Here is a 25,156-nt window from a genome sequence, read left to right on the forward strand (position 1 = left end):
GGCAGTTTTAGTATTCTTCCCGAAGAGGAACTCTGCCATCTGTGAGTGTTATCGCTAATGTTTAGAAAGGTAGTACAATATATCTTCAATAACATCCGCATGAATGCCAACATCAGAGTTTTCCAGCAGGACACGATCCAGAGCAATGTGACCTTCCTCCTGCCAGAGGAGGAACATTCATCCATAGCTCATTCAGCCCCTCTTTTGATCGATCGCTCAGATTGTCACCTGTTGATGGGAACCTCACAGTGCTCACTTTGCCTTATGGAGCAGCAGTGGGAAGGCTGCTGAATGGGAGCCTGCTGCCGCCTTGTAATCGATCGTCAAATTAATTGTGATTGTAGTGGTTCGTTCACTGTGACAAAGGGACGCAGAGAGCAGTAGGAGTCGCCTGTTGTTGGCTTTGTTAGACGTGTGGTTAAAAGGAGAAAAATCATTTAGCTTTGATTGCGTTGCGCTCTCTTTGTCAAAAAAAACATTGGCGGAACTATAGAAAGAAACACCAGTTTTAGACTCACTTAACTCCCAACGTTTCTCACTGAGGGACACAATCAGACAAATGTGCAGACGTTTTAGCACTTATGGTGGTTTAGTGATTAGCACTCTATTCTGTCTGGTTTTTCTCCAGAAAGAAACATTTGAAACTTACCAGTGTCCGTTCACACAACATTTTTAACTGAAAATGAAAAACCTTCATTGCGTACTGGGTGTTCCTTTACACAACAACGTTGGTTGGAACCACTGAAAACGCAGCTGTTTGAAGGTCTTCTCTGTCGGAACGGACAAAAGAGACTTTTGGAAAAGGCTCCGACTGAATCTCCATGCAGAGACTTTTCAGGAACTTTCCAGGAACGCTGCTACTGTGCACGCGCACCACGGCAGTAGTAAATCGTTCTTCTGCACATGCTCAGTAGATAAACAATAACAACAATGGCCTCTAGAGTGTCATGACTCCCAGTCCTAGTTTAAAGCTAAAGCTCTGTAGTGTTTAAATGTAAGAAGCATACAAAGTATTTATACACCTGCATTTTGTTTGTGGGTTTTTGCTTTAAAAAAGGGGTTGATCTGATTTGAGAATCACCACATCATGTTTTTATTTCACACTCCTTTTGGAAAAGGGATTATTATTTTTTTTTTAAGGAAAGCTGCCTGTTTTTTTATTTTTGTCTCTCAGGTTCTTTTTTCATCTTTCTATAAATAAATACTCTGTCGTTGTCAGATGTACGGGGGGAAATAAAAAGTCTCTGCTGTCTGGATGTTTGACAGCTCTGTCAGTTGAGAAGGTAATCATGGCACAAGGTGAGGAAGCACTGGCTTGAAAGTCTCTCAGTGTAAGAGGATTCACACTTATGTCCATTTCCTGTCTTTTGTGAAAAACTGAATAAATGGGAAAAGGTTGACAGACACATCGGTTCTAAGGCTAAAACTGATATTTATCGCCTTGTTCCAACAATAAACAGCTTGATTCACAAGTTTTGTTGACCAATCCACTACACTGACCTTGTCTCTCACCACTGGAGCGCGTGTGCCGGCATGACAGCTGCACAGTAGACGACAAACACTGATGTGTGGAGTTTCTTTGGATTTGCACAAGCAGGTGTCGGGGAAGTCCTGCAAACAGATCTGTATGTTCGTCCTCTCAGCTCGACCTCTCCCTCTGCGAGCTCTGTAACTCAGGGCGGGATGAGCCCGGTGATGTATAGCTTTCCATTTGGAGTGGCTTGAAGTGGAGAGCTCGATATGATTGATAACCTCAGAGGCACTCAAGGATGCTCCTGACAGCTGCACGCTCAGTCCTCCCTTCACCTCAGAGGCCTGTTCGTTAATGCACTGTCTGTCCAGTATTTTCATTAGGCAAATGTATGTTGTTGACGTGACCGGATGGATGGCCTGTTATATTTGGTGTGTGTGTGTGTGTGTGTGTGTGTGTGTGTGTGTGTGTGTGTGTGTGTGTGTGTGTGTGTGTGTGTGTGTGTGTGTGGGATTGGGGATTGACGGACGCTTTGACAACAAGGTTGTTCAACACTTAAAGCTTCAGTTTGACCCACACAGAGAGCAGAAACCAGGATGAACACCTTGATCTGTCACATCAGATTTAACAATCAGAATGAAAACATAATCCTGAGATTAAAGGCAATCATCCAGAATCCTCAAATTATTGTCAGAATTCTGGGATTAATGTTATTAAAGTCAGATTTCTGAGAAAAAAGCAAAAATTCGGAGAAAATGGTTAAAAAACAAATAGCCTTTTCTGTGACATGCTTTATAAAAACCTTCATGTCATAGACAACAGGTCGTGAAAATGAAAAATCCTCCAGCTCATACTGCAGCAGTTTTCTACTTCTAACAGCAGAGATGTTTTTTTATTCTTCATCTGGATTGAATCAAACTGAAGTAGCTGTGGTTAAATCGAATTTAAATAATCAGATTGCAGCCCCATCGTGTAAACACAACTATCTGATCAGATTGGATCTATTTTATCAGATGGAAGGAGTTGGTGTAACTTTGTTTATGATCTGATCAGACTCCATGTGAACAGCAGCTTTGAGCTTTGTGCGCCGTTTCATAATTTCCCATACGACGCTACACAGGAAAAAAAAAAAAAAAAGACGACGGCAAAGAACAAGGAGCCTGGTTGTGTAACTGCTGTTGGTTGGGAAATGTTCGGATCTGTGTGGTAATGACGATATGTCAGCAACAACGTCATCGTCTCCGCCATTGTTAATGTTCATAGCGTATTCTCAACGCATGTGTGTGGTTTTATTACAAAAACAAACAACAGCACCCACTAGTGGCCCACCTTGAAAACTACATCGTGACCATTTTTTTGGGTATATATGTCTGTGGGTGTAACACACTAATTTACAAGGGGGAGTAATTGCACTGTGAACGGTAATGAATACAGGTAGGAACCTTTGTGAAATCATGCAGTTGCTTCACGGAGGTGACACTGTCCAACTGCAACGCTGCTGCAACAATGCAACACTGAGACGTAGATGTATTTTTGTAAGTTTATTTTCGTCGAATTGTGGATTGTTTGTCTGAATGGACACTGGATGTGGACTCCACTGTGGGAGAAGATAAAAGAAAATTGTTTTGCAATTCACAACGTTGGACATCGTCTACTTCAAGTCTGTTTAAGTGTTAACGCTTAAAGCATTGGGCTTCGCTATTACAATCGTTTTCATAATTTCTGCCATTTCTGTATAAACTGATATTGTTTTCAAAACACTCCCGTGTAAATAAGAAACCTTTCTGAAACAGAAACACAAAAATGACGCTTTTTCAAGGTGTTTAACTTTGTGGTATGAGCAGGCCCAAAGTGTTTCCTTTAGCTATGATGCTATCACAAGTGCTAAAACAGATGTGAACCAACAAACAGTGGTGCCAATCATTGCCCCCAATAATAACCAGTTGTTCTTCAGACCGGTTAAAGCTGCGCTCTCATATTTCACGGTTACTATTAGTCTGGTGGAACCCTGGAGAAAATAGCAGTGTGTGGCGCGGTTAGCGGTGCGTGGACTGTGCGGTTGCATCCATCGTGCTGATACTCATCAGCGTTTCATGTCTCCCTCTGATGTGTTGCCTCTTTAAACTTAAACAACATGTGGGCGTGTGTGGGCTGCGTGACCCAGAAGAAACGTGGCAGGGTGCCAGACATTGATGCTTTTAGCCGCCACGGTGGCGTGGACGATGACTCACCTTCTTCCCGCTCCGTCGGAGTAAACTTGTGCGCACACCCGCGTGTGTTTTGCGTGTGCGTAAGCATATGAATGCAGCGATACATTATATAATTTTAAAGAGACGTGCAAATGGCTGCGATCGCACGGGCAGGGATGAAAATAGAAGGCCGCTTGGAACAGAGCAGCAGCTTCTGTGGCGCTCACACACTTTGAGGCTTTACTTTATTTTTTTCCCTTTACTGGAAGAGGGGACGCTAATCCACCATCCACACACACACACACACACACACACACACACACACACACACACACACACTGCCATTTAACTTGTAAAGTCAGAAATTATGTAAAGCTGAAAGAACTGCTAAAGTATGAAAAGTACTTGAATTCCTGCCGGCCTTTCATACAAAGCGCTCACCAGTTTCGACACGTAAAGGTCAGTTTACTCAGCGCTACGCAGCCTGTAAAAGCACTTGTACCTGGTGTCCGTCGACTAGTGTGTCCAACGAGAGCTTTGTAGAGTCTGAGAAAGCCGTCCCGAGCGTGTCATCGAGAGGCTACGAGGGTTTTCACACAGAGCTCAGTTAAAAAACTGCTTTAAAAAAAATTATATAAAAAATGGTAGCGTTTGCATCACGGGTGAAGGACTTTCAGGATTGTGAGTGTGCTTAAGGTGTCAAATTACCACATTTAATGTGTTTTATACCTGGATGAAGTCATCTACATACGAGCTGCTGCCAGAGTCCTGAACAACACAGTTGTTAAATCACAACACTGGATTTCTGAGTGTCAAAGGACAGATTATTTCACTGCTTTGTAAAGCAGCAAATGGTCTCGCGCCTGAATCCGTCTTTGATTTGCTTGGAGGTTGCGACGTGTTCAGACTCCTCAAGTCGTCTTCAGCAACTTTCCTCCAAAACAAGCGAGGTGGATCAGCCCGCAGTTTCTTTACTCTCAACCTGTGTAGCAAACTTCCAGAATATCCGAGGACTCAAACTGTCAGCTGATTTATAACAGCGACGTCCGTTGTGTTGTAGCTTTTCATTAGGTGTGATTAAATTTCCATCATGTGTGAGTCTACAGTTCACACCGGCAGGGGTTGGCAAGATTTCCTTAATTTTTGTGCTTTTGCTCACAAAGTAGGGAATAATTCAATGCAATCATCTCATTTTTAATTAGATAATTGCATAATTTTTATGATTACACGTTTCTGAGCATGCTGAGCATGACTGCATCATGCAGGGAATATAATTTATCATAATTAAATCAGTCTTTGCTAAAACGTATATTGCACATATAGAGACAATGAGAAGTTTGTGATATTATGTAAAATCTTATTTTTACCACCGACAGGCGAAGTGATTAACACTGATGAATCGTTATCATGGCACATGTCAGTGGGTGGGATAATTCTCTATCTCCAATGTAAATGGACAATAACAACAATGAGGACTTCCACATTGTCATGACTCCCAGTGCATATTCTCCTGGGACTTGGTAGGTTTTTAGTTGACAGTCACTGTTGTAGCAATCCGTACAAGTGTCCCTGTTCTCCAATTGTTAATCTTTACCAACATCAATCTACTGGTGACTCTACATAAAGACTAGATTGCTTACTGCATTTCTGCCATTGCAATGTAAACAGATATTGTTTACAAAACGTTGCTGTGTAAACGGAAAACTTTTCAGAAACGGAAACACAAAGAACAATGTTTCAAATGGGGGCTTGAGACTCTGGGTTTTCTTTTTCACTGTGTCAGCCATGTGGTGGACTGGTGAAATGTCCAAGTTGTCCAAATTGTCCTCTCATTGTGCTGTGTGTGTGTCTCCCAGGGAAGGCAGCACCAGCATCCTGAACAACCTGCTGTCCAGGATGGAGCAGTACGCCAACAATCTGGAGAACCTGGTGGAGGAGCGGACTCAAGCCTACCTGGAGGAGAAACGCAAAGCTGAAAACCTCCTCTATCAAATCCTCCCGCAGTGAGAACACACTTTCACATTTCTGGCCTTCCAATCAGACACTTCACAACATTCCAATTACCCATATAGAGTGTTACGATGACACGTCGCCAGTTAAATCCCCGTATTCATTAAAAAGTCAGGATTCCTCCCAAACGCCGGGTTTCATTAACAGAGCGGCATTTCCCGGGGGGGGACGATCTCGCCGCAGATGAAAGAGAGCAGCCAGAGCTGACAGACGAAGCGCTTGTTAAAGGCCAAACAGGAGAGCGGACATGATAGCGGGCCAAGGTGTTTCTAGAAAATCCCGTCTCTCTCAGTCGTTTATCCTCTTTTCTCCATTAAAGCCGGGCAGACGGAGAAACGCCTGAGAGAGAGGATGATCGCCTTTCTCAACGTGCTTTTGGTCACGACAAGCGACTTTGGTTTTAGTTCATCAAGATCAAATTCCAGTGAGAGAAGGAAGCTGAGATAAAGTGACAGTTTGGCCCCGTTTGCACAACTTTGAAGTTAAATCTCATGGTTTCTCCGTTTTTGTTTCAGAAGAGTTTCACTTTTATACAGCAACGTTTTGAAAACGATGTGCGTTTAAAATGATGTAGTTATCATGTTTTCAGTTCACAATATGATGTAAACAGGACTTTAGTCCTAATCAAGCCTGCCAGGCGTTATGTAATAGTATTTTCCGGTTTCAGTTTCCTCTGATCCTGCTTTGCTCTTTGAGCGTCGTCAACCTGTTTTTTCTGGACGTCCCGTCTCTCTGTGTCCCTGCAGCTCGGTAGCAGAGCAGCTGAAGCGAGGGGAGACGGTGCAGGCCGAAGCCTTCGACAGCGTCACCATTTACTTCAGCGACATCGTGGGCTTCACGTCCATGTCTGCGGAGAGCACGCCGCTGCAGGTACACGTCCGAACCAGCGACTCCCTCTGTGCTGGCTCATGTGATTCCAGCGTCCTGGGATTCCTTCGCATCTTGTCTGCAGGCAATTCTTCCTCTCGCTCACGAGCGTCAGGGATCTACCTACAGAGTGTGTTTTCCCACACACACTCAAAATAGAACGATGGGAGAGTAGTTGATGCAGAGTCGCCGTGTTGTCTTCGTCTTACTTGAATATCACAGCGAGGTTGTAGACATCTTGTGGCTGAAGGAGTGAAATCCTAAAGGAGCGAGTCACACATGATCAAGACCGGTTCCTCTCGTCTTCATCAGAGCGGAGCTCAAATCTCTGATCTGAACATGTCAGGGGGAGGAAGGTAGACTGTGAAACACTGTTGAAGTATAAATCTGTTAGTAATTGGAGTTCAATTATTGCAATGATTAATTATCCATTAGTACATTTGGACTTCCTGTTTATGTTTTTTCACTCTTTTTTTGTAAATGAAAAGTAATACAGTGCTTTTATGTCATTCTGCAACAAAAAAATAAAAACATACAAAATACAGATACATAGAAAAATGTAAAATATCTATTTATACTAATTTGACATTATCTGCAGTATATACTGTATATACACACATGTGCACGCACAGATGCACACATGGACACATATCTACATAGATACTTACATACATATATAATACACACACACACACACACACACATTCACAATGACAATACATATACACAAAATATATCATCTGTATACAAGTATACACACCTGTCCACAAATACACAAACTTTTATACGTGCAAACAAATGCAAAAAAGTAAACAGGGAAAACAAAACAAAATCTAGAATATAACATATATTAAATGGGAAAAACAACATTTTGGTCAAAATACTTCTATGACCTTCGTTTCAATATGAATGTATGTCTTAAGGATCCACTTATGTTCTTTATTGTATTGTTTTTGTAATATTGCCCAAAAAAAGCTGGAAAACAGCCAAACAAGCACTGAACAGTAAATGCTCCCAGCACAATTTTCACAATATTTCACAATTCATGTGATTGGTGGTCCAGAAAATTTAAATATTAAAAGTAAGTCCTTGAGCTGTGAGGTGTAGTTGTAATATTTGAGTCACTTCATAATATTTCTCATTTTTTTAAATGCAGGATATCGAGTTCATGTATTATTCAGCAGCTTTTTAAAGAAATGATCAATTCAGAAGAAATCTAAATATTAATGACAGTCACTGGCTAAAGAATTAACCCCCGACAGAACTGTTGTGTTAGAGTTACTTTAAGTTGCCACAGTTTTGAATGCGGCACAGCTTGTGTTTGTAATATTCCATCTGTGAAAGTGATTTATGATCTTGTAAATGTGTTTGTCGGAGAGCCTCGGTGGGCTGTCATCCAGCCACAGAAATAATGTGAGAGTGTGAGCGTGAGCAGGCTCGCCAGACTCCCGATCTGTCAGCCTTTTAACTAAAGAAAACATATTGTCTCATGTTGGATTTACAAGGGCTCCTTTTTCACTCCAGACCCGCTGAATTCAGTAGGCGTAACGTCAAATATGTGAGCTGAAACATTTCACTTCTTATCTCGCTCTGGCTTCCTCATGAAAAAGTTTCTCTCTCTCCGCAGGTGGTGACGTTACTCAACGACCTGTACACATGCTTTGACGCCATCATCGATAACTTTGACGTATACAAGGTGGGTCAGGGCGTAAGATTAACTTTTACACGCCGGACTCTCCGTCAGACGGTCTGATCGTTGCGGTCGCTCCCTCAGGTGGAGACCATCGGCGATGCCTACATGGTGGTGTCCGGCCTGCCGGTACGCAACGGGAAGCTCCACGCCAGGGAGATCGCCGGGATGTCGCTGGCTCTGCTGGAGCAGGTGAAAACCTTCAAGATCCGACACAGACCCAACGACCAGCTGAGACTCAGGATAGGAATACACACTGGTGAGTCACGTCCAAACTCACAGAGACACTCGTCGCAGCGATCCGTCTGACCTTGTTATGCTATTTTTTATTTATTTTTTATAAGGATGCACAATAACTATCGGTACCAATAATTATCGGCCAATAACTACATCCAATTATAAATAGCCAACATTATCTTGATTTTGCTCATTTTTAGTCCGTTTTGTTTGCTTTGTGACGCGGCTGCCTGCTGTTGCCATATTACGTCATATTGATCCACGAATGTGGCGGCGCCTCACCAATGGAGGTTTTTCACTGGTTCTGTAAAAGACAATGCGGTGGCGGTAAAGAGTCTACCAGATTCAACGCATCCAACCTATGTCTTTAGCTTTCTTTACCTCAGTGGTGTATATAAACTATTGGTCGCTGCATCAGTTGTGAGAAGTGGGAAGTATCTGTTATCGGTATTGTTGGGAAAAAAGTGATCATGCATCAGCGTTTTTCACTTTAAGTTTGATTTAACGCTCCTCCATAACGCCTTTACTCCTTCACTCAGCGGTGTAGTCCAGGGTATATGCGTGCATACAACATAAAGCTATTTATTTTTCAGTCAGCATTGCGTACGCCCACTTCCGAACTCATTCACTGATTTCATTGTTTACCTGACGATCCAACCAGAGGTGGTAGGGCGGGTCATGGCGAGGCAAATATTAACGAATAAATTTTGTGACAATGAGCAAATACTATGCAGGGATTTTCTCTAAATCGAGTCGACTTACATGTCACTGTTTCTAAGATAAAATAGGGATTCTGGATCGCTTTAAATGAATGCAAAAATCAAGAGTTTTATTTATTTACGTGTTTTGTATGTTTCGACCAACAGTCCTTGCAAATAAGATAAACATTTTTTTTCCCCAAGTAAAATGAGTTTAAGATTTAAAAAAAAGAAGTAGAACATGATGCCTCTCTGGCCTCCATGATGATCCTCTATTAATATTTACCAAAGCAACGTTGCTGAATTGGTACTTATATCACAGAGAACTTTAAACATTCAACAACTATCAGTGTAGTGCTTTAAAGGAGTTTGGCAGAATCAATCTCACATACAGTAAATAATCTCACTCCTGTTCTCACCAAGTCCTGCTGAATGAAGGATGTGCGTACTTTCCCAGTCTGTGTTGCTGCTGTTTATCCTGCGGAGACGTAGAACAGATCGCAGACGGATGGACCCTCATCGCTGATGTCCTTTTAGGTGCAGCTGTCTTCTTCTTCATCAGGTTGTTTACAGTACAAGGCTGCCACTCGTCACAGCTGCATCCATCTCCATTTTTTTTCTGCCGCTGTTATTTCCGTCGCGCCTCCGGAAGATGATTATCCCCTTTGTAATTCCGCTTTTGAGTCCATCAGCGCTTGATTGGCCCCAGAAGGGGAAACTGGCCACTAATGAGCACAGCAGCAGACGTTTCCGAACAAAACAGAGATCCAACTGTCTGAATCAGGAAAAGTCAACTTCAATCCAGTCCAAAGAGAACGTTTATGCAAGAGATATCAGGATGTCATCACTGGTCTGATATCATCCGGCGATGTTCTTTTCTGCTTTATCCGAGTCAGATCCCAGCTAAGTTTAGGTGAAAGCAGGTCACAAAGTCAACAAGTCAACAAGTTCAACACAGGACAAACACAGGCTTCGTTTACAGGCTTCAACAATACAAGTGAAAACGCAAACTTTCTGCAATTTCATTTCAGAAAAGTTTCACGTTTACATGGCAGCGATTTGAGGACAATGTCTGTTTACATGAAAACAACAGAAACGCTGAAAGCAATGTAGTTTTCATGTAGGGCCACTAGCGGGTGCTGTTAGTTTTTTTTGTAATGAAACCACACACACATGCACAGAGAACGACACACAATAAACATTAACAATGGCAAGTGCACGGGCACGGGCACGGTTTACATGACAACGTTTATAAGTGAAAATGCACATTTTCATAGCATTTTGGGTGTGTTTACACGACAACTGCGCTCGAAGCGACTGAAAACTCAATGTATTGAATACGGCTCCCAAGGTAGAACTTTTCTTCTCCGTTGTTACTGCACATGTGCACCACCACTGTATTAAGGCAAGGCAAGGCAAGGCAAATTTATTTAGAGAGCACCATTCGCAGTCCTTGACAAAGAAATAATAGAAATACATAAAAAGCAAGCAATGAAGAATCTCAATCTTGATCTCCAGATTTTTAGATCCAGATCTTTCACACAACCAATGACCACACGGTCACTTTGGGATCTTAGAGATCCTTTGGATCGACTTTATTATGCACTTTTCTCATGAAGGTATTTAGTGTCCCAAATTACCTCAAGTAGATAGACAATAACAACATTTTCCTCCAAAGAGTCATGACTTCCAGTCCATATTCTCCTGGGACTTGGTAGTTTTATAGTTGAGAGTCACTGGTCAACTTGGTCATCTGTTCGTGTTCTCGCCATTGTTAGTGTTCATAGCGCATTGTTCCCTACACACATCCGTGTGTGGTTTCATTACAAAACAATAAACAGCACCAACTAGTGGCCCAACATGAAAACTACATAATTTTCAACATTTCCAAAACATCACTGTGTAAACATGAAATTTTTCTCAAACGAAAACACAAAAACAAATAATTTTCACCTGAAACTTTGTCGTGTAAACGGGGCCAAAACCTCGTCTCTATGGCAGTTTTTTTTTTTTTTTTTAACACGAATGAAAGATGTAGTATGTCACATTATATCAAGTGATTATGATTCAGCTATGATCAAAGTGTGGCAACGTCTGTGCATGAATTCACAGCTTTGATAACTTCATTCTGAATACGGAGCTGATTTACTGGCGCTGAATGACCCTGAAGTGAAATAAACAGCTTGTTACTTCTCTCACTTAAAGCATTTAAACCTCCCCGGCTGGTTGTGGAAGGATTCATTGTGACGGGGTTTATTGTTTCAGCTCGACGCAGCCACAGGCCGTGATGTGTAACTTCCAAACACCTCTGATGCTCTTTACGTTGATCTGTCTGCGGCTTTCGGTCTGACGTCGTTTCTAGGAGGATCAGGATATTCGGTTTGCGTACGGTCTTGTTCATATCCTCGTCTGGCAGCCGGACCAGCGAGCGTAGGCTGGTACTCATCACCGTCACAGTCTTTTAAAGCCACTCACACCTCCGTTCCTCCTGTTTAACGGTGTTTCCAACCAGGTGCTTGCGTGATAATGACAGCAGCATTTATAGAAGTGTGTGTGTGTTTGTGTGTGTGTGTGTTTTATAGGTCCTGTGTGTGCTGGTGTGGTGGGCTTGAAAATGCCCAGGTACTGTTTGTTTGGAGATACTGTCAACACGGCATCCCGGATGGAGTCCAACGGAGAGGGTGAGTCTCACAGCCTCTGAAACTCGCTTTGAGTTCAGCCCTCTGCTCTGTGCCAACCATGTTAATTTCAGGAAAAACGTTGCTTAAAACAGTAGTATCAAATACATTTCAGTTCAGGGGCCACAATTCAGCCCAATTTCATCTTGTGAATATGTGAATATTGTCATAAGTCATACAATTACCACTGAAAATGACTACAATTCAACATAGAGCCAATTTTAATGAAACTTTCTGGTGCAAAATACAGTCAAATGTCCCAAAAAACTTCTCCTGTAGCTTTTGCATTTTGCATATTTTTACAAACTCACCCTGACAGCATGGTTTTGAGGCAAATACTAGTTTGCTAGTTTGATTGCAGCATCACTGATATCTCAGTCTCAGTGTTGTGTTGTGTTTTGTCCACTACTCTTAAGAAATTTGTTTCCTCCGAATGTTTTTACAATTTTGCAGATGGCTTGGTCAGATTGGAGCCTATTGTGGGCCACAATTTTAGCTCACGAGTCTTATGATATAATCTTTATTGCAAACACAGATCCATATAAAACAAGAACATACAAGTACATTGAGAAATACTGAAAGATAGAACATACTAAACTGTGCATACAAGAAGTTCTGTTTGACACCCTTGGCCTAAACCATTAAAACTTTTATTCATCGTCCATACCCTCTTTATTCTGGATATTGTCAAGGGAAGCCGGAGCCGATCCCAGCTGACATTTGCTGTGGAGCTCTTTAAGTGACCACTTCTAAATTTCCCGTCGCATCTGAACCAAACAGTTACCGATGTTCCGGATCCGACTGAGCTACTGTCCTCTGAAGTTTGGAGGCAAGGTCTGTGGGAGTCTGTTGGTTTAGAAGTCGAAATGTGATACAGATGAGATCGAATCATGCAGGTAAAAAATAACATAAAAGAAAAATTATGTAGAATAATGGAAATTTTATGGAATTCCCAGTTCAGGATGCTCCGAAACGACTGTCTACAACAGGTGGTGGGCAATCTTGGTCCTCGAGGGCCGCAGCCCTGCATGTTTTCAATGAGTCCTCACATCAGCACAGCTGACAGCAATTATTGGCTCATTATCAAGCTTTCTGCAGAGCCTTATCATGATAACTAGGTGGGACCCTCGGGGACAATAAAACATTCTAGTTAAGATATGACATGTTGCAGGCTTCCGTTTCATTTTGTCCATCTTTGCATTCACCTTTGAATTAAAGTCTAAACAGCTTCTGAAACTTGGCCTGAAGACTTGCTGAAATAAACACAGTATCTTCTGATGTGAAAATGTGAGCCTTCAGCTGAACACAAGACGCATCGAGCTGCTGATTCTTATAACTCCTGCGCTGACATTTCTGCTCTTAACCGCCAGCGACAGGAGCTGCTGTTATGAAGCTGCGGCTGGATATTCTGCCATTGAATCAGCAGATGTATTGATTAACTACTGAGCGGCTTCCTGTATTGTGCCTCCTCTGGTAAATAATTGATAGCGCGTACAGCTGAGGGCCCTTAGCCAGCGATAAACTGTGCAGCTTGAAGCTTCACAGGCAGGAATCGCCTCTCGCAGTTCTGCTTTAATTGGACAAAACTGTACAGAGTTTCATCACCGTTCCTGTTTCGGCCGCGGGCGTCGGATGAGACCCGGCCGGCTCGTCTCGCTCCCGTGAAGCCTCACGCGATGGAGAATAAAACTGTATATTTAGCATGAGAGTTATTTGTCACTGCCTGTTGTGCTCTTCGTTTTCCAGCCTTAAAGATCCACTTATCCTCCGCCACCAAAGAGGTGCTGGACGAGTTTGGATACTTTGATATCCAGTTACGAGGAGACGTCGAGATGAAGGTAAGCACATTTTCATCTAACGACGTGTTCAGAAGCCGACCTCTGAATAAAGTGCTACAAATAGCATCTGCATGAATAAGTCATTTGGAGGGAGTTGTCGGGGATCTCGGGGGGGGGGGGGGGGGGGGGGGGGGATCACCAGGATCAACAAGAAGTGAGCTTTGATCAGGATTTTGGAAGAAACGTTTGCCAAAGTGAGATAATGGTGCATTTCTCATTTCACTTCCATCGTTCACACACTGATGGTGACAGCTGCCATGCAAAGATACTTGTGATTCAGGGTCCGTTTACAATATTTTCAAGTGGAAAGGAAGAACTTTTGTTGTGTTTTGGATGTCCACGCTCGGAGGCACTGAAAACACACGTTTTTGAAAACAGCTCCCAAGGTGGAAGTTTTTAAAAACGCTCCATCTCCGAGTAGATGGCTTAAGCGCTTTATTACAAAAACAACAAACTCGTGGCTCAACATGAAAATTAGGGCTTTTTTAGTGTTTCTGCCATTTCCATTGAAATGGACATCGTTTTCAAAACGATGCAGTATAAACGTGACTTTGAAACAAAAACGTTACAAATTGTGCGTTTGTCCTTGAAACATTGTGTTAATGGGGTCTTACATGACACATGCATGCATGACGTGATTCAGTGTCTTTCCCTTGGACCAGACGAGGATTCGAACCAACAACTCTAAGCCACCTACTGATGATGATTTAAAAGAAACTGAGACAAAAACAAAGTTGAGTAAGAATAAAGAGCGAGAGTAATAACAAATTCTCTGTATTTATCTTTCCTATTCATAGTTAACCTTCAGTCCACATGCGAGTAGCAGGGCGTTGCACGGGGGAGTACTACAAGGACCTGTAGTACTTACCTGTCAGCAGAGGGGATTAAAATCTACAAGCCTCCAAAGAAAAGTTCTTTAACCTTTAATCCACCACTGCCCCGCAGAATATGACAAGAAATGAATAAACAACATTGTCATCGCACATGTAAGAGAACACACTTTGTGCCACGCTAACTACATGAGCCAGGCGAATGAAGTCTGTATTCTCCTCTTGAACTGAGGCAACATTGCATTAGCCTTCTGTAAACACAACAGTCACATACGACAATCCCAGGCGCCGTTCACATCACAGCGTTTCAAGTGAAAACGCAAATCTCTTTGCATTTTCCTATTAAATAAACTTTCATGTTTACACAGCAACGTTGTCCACTCACACAGAAACACTGAAAACTTTGAAACGATCGATCATGTATTAAAATATGATTTTAAATCTTGGCAAGCGCTAAATAATGTGCAGTGTATATAGACTGGGAGTCATGACACTCCGGAGGTAAACCGGATTAGATTGTCCATCTAATGAGCATGTGCAGAGGATCTAATTACTACAGCCATGGTAGCAGTGTCTCCACCGTTTCCACGACAAAGTTTCAGACTGTTTTAAATAAGTTGTGTTTTCAGTGGCTCTGCGCACAGCCCTTTTGTAATCAGACTCCCAAAACACAATACAAGTTGAGCATTTTCACCTGAAAACATTGCTGAGTAAGCGAGGCCTGAGAAAGGTCAAGAAAACATCAGAGAAACATGTTGAGACACAAAAAAATAACAGAAAACATGAAGGAGCTGACAGAATTGTCCAAGAACTGTTGGAGCGGGAGACAGAAAGACAAAGGACGGCGTGAACAACCCGTGCGTGACAGTAAACGCTTACATGAAGATACATTCTGCCGCATTGTGATCAAAACATGTCGTCTGAAGCTCAACCAGCCGTCGCCACTTTAGAGAAGCGCTCAGTGCAAACTGCAGCTCTCCATGTGAACAAAACATTTAGCTCTGCACCGAGCACAGATGTGGTGAAGGACACACAGCGAGCACACGCAGTTCTGATCGCGGTGACCTCCATCTTCTTGTTGCTGCGGTGTGTCACACAGAGGAGACGTTGCCACGACGACCGTTCGCCGGCGTCGTTCTTCGGAGTTACGGATGGCAGCGCGGGTTCCAAAAGAAAAACAGCACTTGTAGTTTTAAAAAGTCTGGGGGGAGTTCTGGGGTGGTTCGGTGGGAAAATCTCACCATGTTGCACCTAAACACACCTGAAACTGATCGTTTAAATCGAAATTCCCAACCTTTCGTCTTGAGGGACCCACATTTTAACCTTTGTAAACTTAGCTTTACAAAGTACTTTCAATCCTTCAATCACTAGTTTTTCACCACAAATGATGAATTCAGCTCTAATTCTGTTAATGAAAAGATAAATCTTAATGGCCCTCCATTTTCTTTTGATTTAAACATTTAAACTGAGTATTTTTGTGACATAGATGAGTTAAACGCTGACTCGCCTATTTTCAAGTCATGAAAAATGCTTATACTCTTTATAATCAAGAGGTCAAGATCATCAGCATGATCGTCTGTAAAATTATACTGTAGATGTTACACACAGTCGCTTTTTAAGGGCATTCATTTTCAGAGTCCGTACATTTAAATTTGACAGCTTTTCACACTCTTTAAATAAACTGGACAATGTGTTTCGTGTGAATAAAAGCAGGACGTGAGGAGATGTTCCTCAACATCTCATACATTTCCAAAACTGTGCCGTCAAATTCACAATGAGCTCACGTTCTTAATATCAAGGTAAAACCTTTCTGTTTCACACACTTGATATTTAGTCTGAGTCGTGTGTCGAGCAGCGGTTGCATCCAGACGAGTTACAGCGCGGGGACAGGGCCGGCGTCCACACAGTTGTGTTTGTCTTCTGTTGGGTCACACACGCTGTGTTCAGACGACGGCGAACATGAGGCTAGAAAGGTCACGTCCCATCAGGTGGAGTAAAATAACAACGCGCTCCAGTCGCATATTTTACTGGCTCTGCTGTGAAAATATGGTGTGTTCACGTGAGCTTGGACTTTTCAGTTCCCTATGGGACGTTCTTATGACAGCAGAAGACCAAAGACGTCAGATAAATGAAGACGTTGTATTAAACACGTGGGGGACATAATTCTTCTAAAGCAATAACAGAAAACACTTCCTCACATATGGAAACAGCTAACGAAACTCACAGGAATAAACATGAACATCAAAACAAACTTCTCCTCCATTGGTTGTCTCAGTGGAGAGTATCTGCATTTTCTGTACCTGCTTTATACCAACACAGGGTTTAGTCTCGAAGTGTGCAGTCCCTCATACAGACGTTCACACGATTGACCAATCAAGAGTTACCGATCGACATGAGAAGTATTTCTTTCTCAAGCCTTTTCTTTCATGAATGCAGCAGTAGAGTTTTACACTCTTAACCCAGGTACGGGTCAGGCATCTGAGAGTAAAAGGACATTTCTATGTACAGACGATGAAGTTGGATTGTCATTCCGGTGACTGTCAACTATAAAACCACCAAGTCCCATGAGAACATGGACTGGGAGTCATGACGCTCTGGAGGAAAACATTCATGTTATTGTCCATCTACTGAGCATATGCAGTGGAACTATTTACTATGGCCGTTTTGCCCATGCATAGTAATGGTGAATGGAGTTCACTCATATAGTGTTTTTCCACTGCTCTAAAGCGCTTTACACTGTTAATGACATTGACCGCTTCACTTACACATTCACGTCAATGGAGGAAGCTGCCATACAAGGCGCTCAATCCATCCATTGGGAGCGATTTGTGGTTCAATGTCTTGCTCAAGGACACTTCTCCATGTAGACAGGGGGAAATGGGGAATCAGGCCTGCAACCTTCCGTTTGAAAAATGACCAACTCTCCCAACTGATCCACAGTCACTTTTAAAAGTTGCCTTTTTCCTCCCCTGTTTCCATGGAGACAGAGTTGGAGCGTTTTTAAAAAGTTTCACTTTGGGGGCCATTTTAAAAAAGGTTGCGTCGTCAGTGGCTCCGAGCACCAGTGTTGTGTAAACAGACCAAAAAATGCAGCCAAAATCAAACATCTACCTTCCCAGCACAAGACTCTTTGTTAACCTTCAGGAGACGCTGAAGGACCGATGCAGACACAGGAAAGGAATCAACACAAAACAGATCTTACCTTGGAGTGTTGTGAGAATAAAGTATCAATCCTCGGTACTCAATCTTGAGGGTTTTGTGGAGAGCAGAAAGTACATGATCGAGCAGATCTTGCAATGTTCTCTATGCACTTTGAGTCGCCTCCGTCTTAATTGTTGACGTTTAGCTGCAAAAGTCAGATCCCAGGATTCATCTTCGGTCCTCACAAAGAGACATCCACACGTTCTACATGTAGACCTGGAAAGACGCACGCCGAACCTCACCACACCCACACCCTGAATCAAACCGAGGATATTCCCACTGCGAGGGGGAGCGGTCTAACCACTACACCACTGTGCAACCCGCGACGAGAGGTTTTCACTTCAGCATAGTTCGAACACTGGGAAGCGGCGTGCCAGAGGTGATATGATCACCTGAACGGCTGATCTTGCTCTTGGATGAGTGACGTGGACAAAGACCCAGAGACCTGCGGAGATTCAATGTTCCTTCGTCGCTTCACGACCAGAGAATTCAAACTCTTCCCTCATGATTTAATCTGACAAAACTCAACGTTTCAGCGTGGCATTGAGAAAATATCGACCCTTTAAGGTGACAGCAATTAGCCTCTTGCCTTTTCCCCGGTTTAGTTGCACACACACTTCTGCAGCTGTGGTGTAAACAGATCGTCCGGTGGAAGCCTCAAGGTCGAGCTAATGAAGCGGACCGGCCTCCTCCACAGGCACACGTGCACACACTCGCTTCGCCTCCACTGATCAACCCATTGATTTCTGTGTTTTTTTTCCAGGGCAAAGGCAAAATGAGAACGTATTGGCTTCTTGGGGAGAAGACTGATGTGTATGTTATCTGAGAGGCCTGCTGACGGCGGCGGCAGTGGAGACGGCAGCAGAAGCTCCAGTGGCCGAGCCACTACTTTATTTGTTCTAGAATAAGTCCCTAATGGTGATTTCCCCACTGAACGAAGGAGAACGACGCCATCCGACAACAACAGAGGGAAGTCCAGGTATATTTATTACCTGCAAACTGTAACTGCAAAAAAAAAAAAAAAAAGAAAGAAAAAAATGTTGTTTTTGTATGAAGAATTTCTGTCATAAGAGTGGGTACTTTTCACTGATAAATTCCTATTTTTTGTGCTTTCTATATTAAGATTTGTATAATGTGTTTGGAAGTCGATGATGTATAACTATTTGAAACGTTCTTTGGAGTTCGGAGGCGCAGCAACCGATGTCACTGCAGGGGATCAATCAGCCGACTGCGTCACACGCCACACGATAGTCTGTATATATGTATATCCAAGATACTGTAAGATATTTTGTCCAATAAACTGAGTCACTCTTTTTTCCAGTTATCGACCAGCCGCTGTTTTGTGTGTTTGGAGCTTCTTTGGTGGTAACGTACTGAGCGTTGCTTCCAGAAACAGGCTGTAACGTGAGAGGAGCAGACAGGAGCTCTCTTGCATTAGCTTCACTGTCGCCATCGCACCATTGCACGCCAAACGCGCCCGGCGTATCTGGGCCGTGTCCTCCTGGCAATACCCCGCCGCATGTTTTCATCCAGTGTTAACCCAGAAAGAATTTATAAATGACCTTGTGATGTCCCGTCCCCCAAAATTACTGGACGTCCCAGAAGGATTGCACACCAGAGGCCGAGAGTGAGCGGAGTTCATGCAGAAGGGAAGCGGTTAGTTTAGCCGAGGCTGCCGTGGACCCAGAGCCGCATGGCGTTGGAGGGGAGAGGAAGGAAGGGTCCTTGTGCTTTTACCTCAGGGTGTCGTGTCTCGCAAGTTGTAACAATCCTTGAAATAGTAAGTACAGCAAGAAAAGTTGAATTATCCCTTCGTTTCCACAGAGACGGATTCTCTTTTTTTCCCAATTGGGTGTAGTTCTAGTTCCACCTTAAAGAAACAGAAATTTACTGAGAGAAATAGACCTACACGCTCTTTCTTTCTTTCCTTCACTTTCCCATAAAGGTTAAACTGGTTAAATCATCAAAAAAAATAAAAAAAAACATATCATTGACACACATTTTTGCATCAAACTTTCTGCTGTTACTTCAGTGAGAGGGTCACTCATGAGGAGAAGCCCCAACATTTTGACCTGGGTCTGAACGGCAGGACCTGGGTTTGATAGGATGTAAGATTTTTGTAAGAGGCAGTTGTATACACACTACTTCTATATAATAATAAAAACTGAAGGAACCCGTTACTCCTGATACTCTCTTCTTGAGATTTGGTGTTCATTGCCCTGACATTGAAATTGCAGCCTCGTCAGCAGCTTTTGAAAACTCATGACCCCCACCAAAGTCTAGACTTTTTATTGACCTACAACACGATGTGGATTTTATAAACTTGAGTACGACAAGATGTTTCACTACAGGCTGCCGACCTCGTCCACTGACATCACGGATGGGTGGAGGTCGCCTTTCTTTTTCTGAATTCTTCTTTTCTGTTTCACCTCCAGGATCTTAAGGATCTGCCAGCTCGTTCGCTTGTTGAGCCGATGTTGCACTGATCATTTCGTCATATTCTGTCGCATTTCGATTGGTTGGTGAGAAGGTGTCGGTCACCAAAGCTCACTGTAGTTCAGGGGCCACATATACAACAATTTTATCTTGAGTGGGCCGGACCAGTAAAGTAGTGCCATAATAACCTTTAGCTTTATAAACATATTTCTCAGTCGTGGCGTAGAGTATACATGATGAAAATGTCTTTATGTTCACAAAATCTAACTAATACTACTGAAAATTACAACAATCTGAACCTAAAGTCAATTTGAACAAAACTTTCTGGTGCAAAATAGTGAAATGGATTCTGCATGTTTTTCCAAACTCACTCTGACAGCAAGGCTTTGAGACTCATAATAAATATGTAAAATAAATGTTTTCTTTGAAATTTTCCACCATTTGCTTTGTGGTTTGGTCGGATTTGAGTCTCTTATGGCCCGGTTTTGGCCCGTGAGCCTTATATTTGACACCCCGAGTGTCAAACACAATGCATCACACAAGATCATATTGGAGAAATAAGCTGCTACATGGTGTTGAACGATATTTCCTGTACCTAGAAACTCGACAGTCCACATTAAGGTGCATCATTACAGGCCAATCATACAATCACATCTCTTGTAATTTGACTAAAATCCCAAAAGAAAGTCGTTTGGTCATTTCTAATGCTTCCTCGGATTGTCTAGAAGTCCAGGTTCTCCTTTACAGGAAAGCTGAGGCGGATTAAAAAAAATAGATAAATGCAGTTGTAGACAGTTTTGCAACCCCCGTTGCATGAATTAGTGTCTCCATCAATATGTGTTTTAGAAGTAACTAGATCTGGTTACTTGAACAATAAATGGTTAAATTGAGGAGATTGTCCTTGAAGTGAGATACACTGAGATGCACAGCCTGTCTTGTTGAGCTCTTTACATGTTGGCATGATGACAGCACACAGGAGAACAGCACAGGTAAGAAGAAGAAGAGTTCCACCTCTAATAAGATCCCTCATAGTAATAATTGGGAACCCGGCACCCAGATCCAGATTCTTAGTATACAGTCATGATAAAACATCACTTTTTATCTATTAGAACTGTTTGTAGTACAAATGAGTGTGACAAATACATGCAGTGTGTGTGTGTGTGTGTGTGTGTGTGTGTGTGTGTGTGTGTGTGTGTGTGTGTGTGTGTGTGTGCAGTAATAAGAGGAGAAGCGAGTCTGCAGCAGGCAGCTGCATCGCTGCTCATTAGATGCTCATTATCAGTAATGGAACATATAGGCATGTGCTGTGTGCGTGTGTGCGTGTGTGCGTGTGTGTGTGTGTGTGTGTTTGTGTGTGTGTGTTCTCTGCAGGAGCATGTCTCCCCCTCCTCCACAGCTGTAATTACCGCCCACTTCCTCACAGCGACCTGCTGCCAGCCCCTGTTAGAGGCTGTGTGACATGATGGAGGGTCTCTGCTGGGCCCCTCGCTGACCTCTTAACTTCTCCGAGACGACCCCGCTGCTCGTCACCTCTCAGCTTCCTCCTGGTTCTCACTGCCCAAGACATTGAAACTCAAATCCAATCATAAACCCTGATACCCTGTCTGATTAGTGGGAGGAAGGTGCTCTATCATCAGGATGTCACTGCTCGTTGAAAGACGGCGATTAGAAAAGAAAGTTAACGTTCATTAGAAGCTACTAATGCTGATATCTGTAACCTTTCCCATCAAAAGAGACGTTTTCTTTTGTCACTTTCTCCTTGTAAAATTCTTTTGGAGCCACGGAACACGTTTCATCAAAAAAAGATCACACCACTTAGGAAGCTTTTTAAGTCATTTTGCCAAATACATACATTCTCGACGTCACTAGGCTAACATTTTGAATTAGTTTTACCGTTTTAGCTTTTGTAGCCAGTTTTAGCCGTTTTAACCTGTTCTGGCCAACTTTAACTGATTCGCTTAGTTTGCTTGTTTTAGCCATTTTGACATCTGACAATATTTTTCTTTTCATGTCAGCGATTATAGCCGTTGTAAACGTTGGACCATTTTTTTTCCCAGTCCTTGACCATTTCAAACGTTTTGCCTACTTTTTTTGTTTTTCTGTTGTATTTTAGCAGTTTCTACATTTTTAACCATCTTAGTCAAGAGTCTTTTTGTAAACAAGCCAGGTGTGTAGTGATAATAATAATACTTATACTACTACTACTAATAATAATAATAATAATGATGATGATGATGATGATGATGATGATGATGATGATGATGATGATGATGATGATAAGAGCAATCAGAGATTTTTGATTTTTTGGTGTGATAGAAATAAAAATGAATGAAATTGAATCGAAAGAACACGGTGGCATAAAAGAGAAAGACGGCAGCTCTATAATTGTTCTCATGCAGGATGACACAGGAGTGTCAAGCTCAAGGAGACTTCACTAATTGGAACTGTGTTAATATTTTAATAGCAGCAATATGGAAAAGCATTACTTATTTGCAAATCGTACGTGCATTAACAACAAACTCAGTCAGATACCGTCAAGGTCCGACTTTGACTGCTTCGGCCTTTTAAAGCTTTGCTCTCTTTTATAGGAACAGAGTTTTGGTTATTTCCAGATTTCTTCTCAGATTACAAATGTAACAGGTTTTGTTCAGAAAGCACTACTATTTATTTATCCAGACCATCTGAGGATCTTAAAGCTTCTGAAATACGACATAACGGATGAAACCGGATTCCTAATACAATTTCTGATGATAAAACAAAACACGCATGTATCACCAGGACGTCTGGAAAATAATGTCTCTGATGTGAACAAGGCCTCAAAAATCCATCTGAGGGTTCAGTTGACAGACACACCAGAAGTGAAATTAAACAGATTCTCTTTGCTGCCTTTGGTTTCAGCTCGTGAGCCTCGTGTTTCACAGGAAAATTAGTTTCCCTGTATCATCTTGTTGAGTAATGAACTGTTTTGAAAAGAAAAGCTGCCCAAAAATAAACTAAAATCACTCGTTGCCATAGCGACCATCTACTAATCTCCGCAGACGACACGAGTGGAGCCGGGAATGGCGCTCTGATTGACGGGAGACTATACGAATGTGTCGCGTTCCCACCAAACTCCTGTTTGAGTCCCGGTGACGGCGGCGGAGCCTCCCCCTGCTTCTCTTCAAGGACGGCAACAGCAAGTCTACCTGGCGTAGGAGGAAAGTGGGCTTCGTGTTGCTCAGCACCGTCTGCTTGTAATAATTACAGGTTGCAGAAGGCAAAGAAGGGGATTATAGAAAGTGACTGACGGAGCCTGTAAACAACAACCTCCCCCCCCGATGGCCGGGCGAGAGGCAGTGCAGGGCAATGTCAACACTCAGGAACACGGAGCGACAGGAGCCGTCAACTGAAAAGGAAAACCGGGTGAATCTTCACGGAGCTGCCGGAAAGAACAAATCCACAGCATCCGTACCGAGAGCTAAACGTTCACATAGTGTGTAAAGACAAGAAAATATAAAAATAATAAGACCTGATTCATTAGTGGCTGCCTTTTGCTATTGCTTCCGTCAGTTACTGGTTTGAATGGTTGAATATGTGACACGGTGAGGTCCGTTTCCTGAGCTGGCCCAAAAACACCTTTTATCTGCTGACTTTATTACAAGTTATTTTCTGTGTTGTTCCTTCAGTATCAGCCCCGTTTACGCAACATCTTCCTAGTGAAAAATTGCAAAACTTTCCGTTTACACAACAACAGTGCTCGGAGACACTGAAAACTCAACTTTTTTTGAAAACGCCCAGACTCCGTGGTTAAGAGGGAAAACCCAACTTTTCTGAAACGCTGCTCCTGCACGTGAGCGCCCCCGCTGGAGGAAGTATTTTTTTCTGCACGTGCAACGATTAAATGGACAATAACGGCGGCCTCCAGAGTGTGATGGCTCCCGGGCCATCTCCTCCTGGGACTTGGTAGTTTTATAGCTGACATGTTGTGCTTGTAAACGGGGCCTCAGTCTGATCTCAGTTCCGAATTTATGGTGAAAATCCAAATAATGTTAAATGCCTCACACTGCTGGCGCACGCTCTGAATCGTGACAACATCTGCCTTGTATCGTTCCACCTTGTTTTGTTGATAAACTTACAATTTAGAATAAATATTTGCCTTGGAAGGAGTGTAAATATTCTCAAAACACTGAGGGATTCCTCAAAAAGCAGTAAGAAGTACTAGAATTAACCATTTATCGGAAACATGAATTAAAACTGGCTCCCGCAACAACACTGTTGAATGATTGATACTCCTGTATTATGTGAATTCTTGATATTTCATATGTATCTGGGCAGTTTCTTCCTGCTACATTAAACAGAACAGAAAAAGTAAGACTATTTGAGTTCTTTTGTTGTCTCTTTGTTTTCATTAACTCTGCTGCTCATCCCACAGACCCACATGTCTTTCAGTTTAAAAGGGGAATAAACAGAATTTTTAACAATCCAAGTGCAGCCAAGAATGATTATCACAACTCGATAGGAACTAACAAACACAGAATACGTTATGTGTGTAGTTGAACAAGAACAAAGTTGAGCCTCAAATAGTGTTCTTCAATGGGTAAAAGTTTCCCTGGTCGACGTTTAAACTGCAACAAGGCCTGAACAGAAGACAGTTTCTCTGCTGCGGGTGTTTGCTGGCTCCTCTCGGCACTGTGTGTTGCCATGATTACTCTGGATCAATATATACCGTGAGTCTCACGCACATTCTTAAGAAGTCAAACACGGAGCCCAAATGTTTCGTCTCAAATCCATAAAAAAGCAACTCGTCCGTGTGTTTGATTCACGCCGCAGATTGATTGGCTTGTTTAAAGTTCAAATGTCACGACGCTGATGCCTGCGTTTTTTCACGACGTCAGCAAAGAATCTGCTGCAGGTTTGTTTTGTCCCCGTCGTACGGAGGGACGGTACCACTTGTTTAGCCGATATCGGTATCGGTGCAGCCCTCGTCTAAAGTTCATACCAGTGCATCTTCACATATTTACTGTACACAGTT

The 25,156-nt window shown here is 42.6% G+C and overlaps 1 protein-coding gene across 1 annotated transcript in view; it reads left to right on the top strand.

Moving 5' to 3' along the window:
* The window catches only part of npr2 (natriuretic peptide receptor 2), a 90,468-nt gene extending 71,428 nt beyond the window's left edge, over positions 1-19,040 (top strand). The window contains exons 16-22 of the mRNA XM_080476713.1: positions 5,517-5,663; positions 6,417-6,540; positions 8,165-8,233; positions 8,312-8,486; positions 11,745-11,843; positions 13,587-13,678; positions 18,473-19,040. Coding sequence (XP_080332839.1) covers positions 5,517-5,663; positions 6,417-6,540; positions 8,165-8,233; positions 8,312-8,486; positions 11,745-11,843; positions 13,587-13,678; positions 18,473-18,535 — 769 coding nt within the window. The 3' untranslated portion in view covers positions 18,536-19,040. The remainder of the gene's footprint in view (positions 1-5,516; positions 5,664-6,416; positions 6,541-8,164; positions 8,234-8,311; positions 8,487-11,744; positions 11,844-13,586; positions 13,679-18,472) is intronic.
* Positions 19,041-25,156: the final 6,116 nt, after the last annotated feature.

Source organism: Lipophrys pholis (genome assembly GCF_963383615.2).
Source record: "Lipophrys pholis genome assembly, chromosome: 12".
In the NCBI taxonomy this organism is placed as follows: Eukaryota; Metazoa; Chordata; class Actinopteri; order Blenniiformes; family Blenniidae; genus Lipophrys; species Lipophrys pholis.